The sequence below is a fragment of the Eurypyga helias genome, unplaced genomic scaffold (genome assembly GCF_000690775.1).
Source record: "Eurypyga helias isolate BGI_N326 unplaced genomic scaffold, ASM69077v1 Scaffold45964, whole genome shotgun sequence".
Classification (NCBI taxonomy): Eukaryota; Metazoa; Chordata; class Aves; order Eurypygiformes; family Eurypygidae; genus Eurypyga; species Eurypyga helias.
The window spans coordinates 1-5,106 of record NW_010249013.1 but is presented as its reverse complement, the minus strand read 5'-3'; the positions used below and the strand labels follow the sequence as shown (position 1 = coordinate 5,106).

The following is a 5,106-nucleotide window of genomic DNA, read 5'->3' as shown; positions in this document are numbered from 1 at the left end:
CAGTCCCAATCCCAACCCCTGAGGAGACAAAGCCAGTCCAGCACAGCATTGCACAAGCCTGTCTTGCTTAACCAGTACAAATGACCACCTCCTGGATTTTGACACCATCTGTGACAAACCCAGCACTGCTCACAGCTGCCCCGCGCAGTTCTGATGCTCGCACACGATCCGTGCCTCCTCCCACCCCAGCCCCAGCCAAAAGCAGCGCCCGCTCAGCCAGCGAGGTCACAGCACTGTCCCCAAAGCCAGGCAGCAAGTCCTTGATAGCACAGCGTCATCTGGCACCGAGCGCGACATGGAGACGCTCCAGCCACCGTTCCACGCTCAGTGCTGTAGAAACCAGGCTCGGTTTCCAGCCGGGCACTTTGCCAAGGAGTCAGGTGAGCCACGGACGCAAAGTGCTTCCCAAGAGCCTTGCAGCCGGACACCTCGGCACGGCTGTGATGGTAATACACCGTGCATCGGGCTGGTCACAGTCCCCAAAGGGCTGAGCGGCCTGGAAGGTGTGAGACCATGTCTCCTTCGGGTAGACCGCAGCCCTTGAGCCTCGTATTTCTTCTGGGGATGGGGTTTGCATCGGAGAGGACCAACTGCCCGAGCGGGTGTAGCTGTCAGTACCTGGAAGTGAACTGCACAGGGCAGCAGTTGCAGGAGTTGCCGGCAGCCATCCCACTGGACACCAGGCAGCTGATTCTGGCAGCAAACAACGTCTCGTACCTGCCGGCAGTGGAACTGAGCTTCTTGGCTGATTTGGTCTATCTGGACTGCAGGAAGAACCTCTTGGGGGATGACCTGGATTTCACTTTCATTGGTGTGGCCAAGCTTGTCTACCTGGACCTCAGCTTCAACAACCTCACCCAGGTCACCTTCAGCACCTTCTCACACCTTCTCAGCCTGGTGGTGCTGAAGATCTCGGACAATCCCAACCTTGTGGCCATCGAGAAGGATGCTTTTGCCAACAACACCTGGCTGAGGCACCTCGATGTGAGCCGGACGGGTTTAACGTTCCTGGACACCAGCACTGTCAGGAACCTGCCCAGCCTGAGGTTTCTGGGGCTCAGCGACAACGTGTGGCACTGCAACTGTTCCTTTTTGGACTTCATCACCTGGATGACGGAGAGCAACGTTGAGTTTCCAGGTGAGGGCTGTGTGAGCAGGACCTCTCTCCTCTCTGCTCCTGCAGATCTGCGTGGAACGGAGAGGGCCCTCTGTTCTCTTTCCCAAAACTTCATCTCACAACGCTGTGACACTGCATGTCAACTGTGGGTCCTGTCTTCCGGTGGTGCAGAAAATGCAGATCAGAGCAGCTGGCTGACACGCACTCCACGCACAGTCACGCTTGCTCACATCCTCAGGGCAGTCAGGGAAGTGTGGGCTGTAGCTGCTGCTCTAAAACGCCTGGCTCCAGCCTCGGGAGGTGTCCCTCTGCCTGGGAGTCACAGCACCCCATGGCTGGAGCCCAACACATCCCTAGAGATGTGTGCTGGGAAAGCTGCTACTCTCAATGTCCTGCCTTGTCTCCATATGCTCTGACCGTTTGGTGCTGCTGCAGTACCAGTATGTCCGTAACGATGAGCTAAGCCCCTCTGTCTGTGGAAATGCTCTCCTGCCTCTGTTCTGACCTACTCGGGGCAGCCTCTCCAGCCCTGAGCTCTCCACCTTTTGGCCAATGTCCCCTTCAGCTCCAACACCTCCCGCTAGCCTCTTCCTGCACCACGTGCCTGGCAGGCAGACCTCATTCCTGCCACAGTTCTGCGCAATGCAGAAAGCAAAGCCCAGTTGAAGGCCAGTCAGCTCCTCTCCTGCTCTCATCTCTCGCTGCCGGGGTCTCAGGAAAGGTTTGGTAGTGTGGAACCCAGCGAGAGCTTAGCTGCTGACTTCTGTGGAGCCGTGGTCACACCCTGCTCCCCACCGACCCGTTTCTGTACGTGAGGAGCGTACACAACGCCCTTTGCCTTACGAGCATGGCGGAGTCTCCAAGACTTTCCTTACATCATCTGGGATGCCAAAATCACCTGCTTCCCGTCACAGCGAGAGATTCTACAACTGGGCCGTGGATACGACGCGTTCACGAGGGTGGGAAAATCACCAATTCCCTTTCCCAGAAAAACACTGGTCCCCGAGGGCAAAGCTTTGTTCCTCAGCTGCAGGGCACGGTTTTCCAAACCGAAAAGGAGCACAGCACAGCACATGCTCGTGAAGGAAACTGGGTCTCCGGTAACGCCGGACACGATGGCGAGTGAGAGCTGGCAAAGAGGGATTGAGAAAGTCTGTCCATGGAATAAGAGAGGAGCACAACAGAGCCCGAGAGGAGAAAAGGGAAGGGCAAATGGAAGCTGGTGCTGGGACATAACCAAATTAAGGGCATCTCTGTGTCCTACTAGGTGTAGTAAGCTCCCTACAGGCAGTAAAGGTTTTTGTTTCTCTCGTAAGCGTTACAGGTGGTTATGGAACGGTATAGAAACGTACTGCCTTCAGCAGTAAGACTGGAGACAACGCACCGAATGCTGGAACGGGAGAATAAAGCTCAGCACAGGAAATCTGAGAGGGTAGGAGTAGGAAAAAAAGGGGCAGCAAAACCCGTGGGTGTGCATATGGATCGCTGCGCTGTGCTCTGGAAAATGGGAAAGGCGAAGAAATCAGGGAGCCCATGGGAGGCTGCTCCACTTCCCTGCTCCCGGCAAGCTGCCGCGAGTGAGTCCGCAGGAGGCCGCGTGCCTCCCGGGACTGGTGTAAGGGCTGCGTGAAGCTTTCACGCTGCTGGCAGGCGTATGCAGGCCGGTCACCCTGTCTCACGAACACCCGCCTGCTCCCTCTGCCCCGGGATTAGGGTTGTTACGGGATCCGACAGCTCCAGTGCGAAGGGATGTTGGGACAGAGCCCTGCAACGTGCCGCAAGCACATCCCCATCCTGCCCTTTGGAAAGCTGCTGCTGCTTCACGGAACGCTTCTGCGCCAGCGCTTTGTGCTCGGCTGGATCTGGGCAGTCTAGGTGCTCCGGTTATAGCCAGAGAGTACCAGCACGAACAACCCCTGCAGCTCTATCACTCAGTAATACATGACATCATGTAATGCAGTATAAACTCCCTGAGGCTTGTTCCTCTCCTGCTCCCTTTCCCTCCGGGCCCATCCACGCAGTGCATCCAGCCGGGACCAGTAACTCTGGTCCAGCGAGTTCAAAACCCGCAGAAGGAGAAGGGCGGTGGGTACCGATGGGAAGAAGGGCACACCGCGCTGCTGCGGACACCAAGGCGGCGCTCCTTCAGCGGGAACAGCCAGCATCTGTTCCATCGCACCACGACAAGGCACGGCCCTGGTTTCAGTGGAACTGAATCACTGTGAGTTTCCTCTTCCTCCCTCACAGAGGAGGTGAGGCTGTGCCTAACTGCAAACCACCCTCGCCGTCGTTATGCCAGCGCAGTTCAGGTTCTAGCGCTTCAGAAGGCGTTTGAGACTAGAAAAATCAAACGCAAGTGCTCTTGCACTAAAACAACGATGGGTGCGGGGACAGACGTTTGCTGCAGTGACATAATCCAACGGCGCTATGGAAGCAACGCCCCGGAAATCATTCTGGCAACCTGGGAACTGGGGTTTGGCAAGGGTTTCCCTGTCTGATTTAACCGAAGCCTGTAGAGGTTTTTTGGGAGTTTAGCAGACTCCTCCATCATTTTTCTAGCAGGACTCCTTTGTGCTAATGCTTAAGACCCAGGCAACAGTCTCACTTCTGCTTTTTCCCCTGCAGATGCTGACAACATCACTTGCTACACCCCGGAAGGCCTGCGTGCCCGGAAAATGCCTGGAGTGGAGGCACAGCTCCACGTCAGCTGCCTGACCCAGCTGTACAAGCGAGACTACATCTTCCTGTGCCTCGTCGGCTTCTGCATGTTCTGTGCCGGCACCGTGGCAGCCTGGCTGGCCGGCGTCTGCGCCATCACCTACGAAGTCCACGCTTCAAAGGGAGAGGAGGAGGAGGAGGAGGAAGACACAGTCACTTAGAGTCAGCCATGCAAATCCTTCTGAATTCCCGTTGTGGGAACTGAAGGCAGGCCCTTCCTGCCCAATTCCCACATGATGTCCCACTCTAGATGCTATTTTTTTTTGAATGAAATAAAAGTGCAAGAGAAGAAAGTCTCTGCGGTCCCGTTTCACTCACTGCTCTACCTCCACTTGTCTTCTTCCACTAGGACCCCCCAAATATTTTTGCCAATGTCCTGAGTCCCAGTGAGACCCCTGAGGCCCAGGAGACCGGAGAAGAGCCGGGTCAGTGTGGGGCTTGTCCTGTCACGGGACAGGCTTGGAGGTACAACCTGGGATACGGGAAAGGCCCCAACACTGCTGTAGCCAGGGAGGTCACCTTTCCGGCCAGAGAGCCCAGCAGAGCTTACTGGGACCAGTCCAGACAGCTCACTGGGGCCCCGAGGAATCCAGGAACTTTCTGGAAGAGCAGGTGAGATTAAAGCCAGGACATTTAGGGGCTCAGGATCCCACTGGGTTTTGCTTTCTTCCCCATTACACTGGCGGCAGCAAAAGCCAGTGCCTGTCCCCCTGTACCTCCACCCGTGTGTCCACACGTAGGGAACTGGAAGGTCCAGCTTCACTTTTGTACCACGTATCCCTAAAATTGGGGTTTTTTACATATAAAAAACACTGCTTACACACACTCCCAGGTATTCTTGGAACGAGCCCGTGTTTGGATGCCCAGTCCCAGGGTTGCGTAGACAGACGCGGGTAAGGGGAGATGTAACTACGATCCTTCACATCACAAACGCTGCTAATTGCCAAGGGAAGTATCTGCTTACACCACCGCGTACAGCAACTCCGGGTGCGAAACACGGGCTTCCTCCTCCGACACCAGCGGGAGCTGCTGAAATAACCGGGGAAAGCAGAAGCGCCGTTCAGCCGGGGCGGTATAAATGAACGTACTGTCTCGGAGCCATTAAACTGCAGGCTCTGAAGCAAAGCTGAAGCATTCCGGGTACAACGGGCACGACAACACGGTGAGGGGCGGAGGCGACAGCGCAGCCTGCGGAGGACACGCGTGCCGGGGGCACATCCTCAGAGCTGGTCCCCCAGCACCCCCCCGGGAGCCACCGGTACGGCCAAACC

General features: G+C 56.5%; 1 protein-coding gene across 1 annotated transcript; it reads left to right on the top strand.

The window, feature by feature from the left end:
* Positions 1 to 513: 513 nt before the first annotated feature.
* On the top strand, positions 514 to 5,093 carry LRRC52 (leucine rich repeat containing 52; the record flags this gene model as incomplete). Its single annotated transcript, XM_010151236.1, has 4 exons — positions 514 to 1,138; positions 3,743 to 3,987; positions 4,185 to 4,260; positions 4,948 to 5,093. Coding segments are annotated over exons 1-4 (1,092 nt in total), but the record flags the coding sequence as incomplete, so codon positions are not given.
* Positions 5,094 to 5,106: the final 13 nt, after the last annotated feature.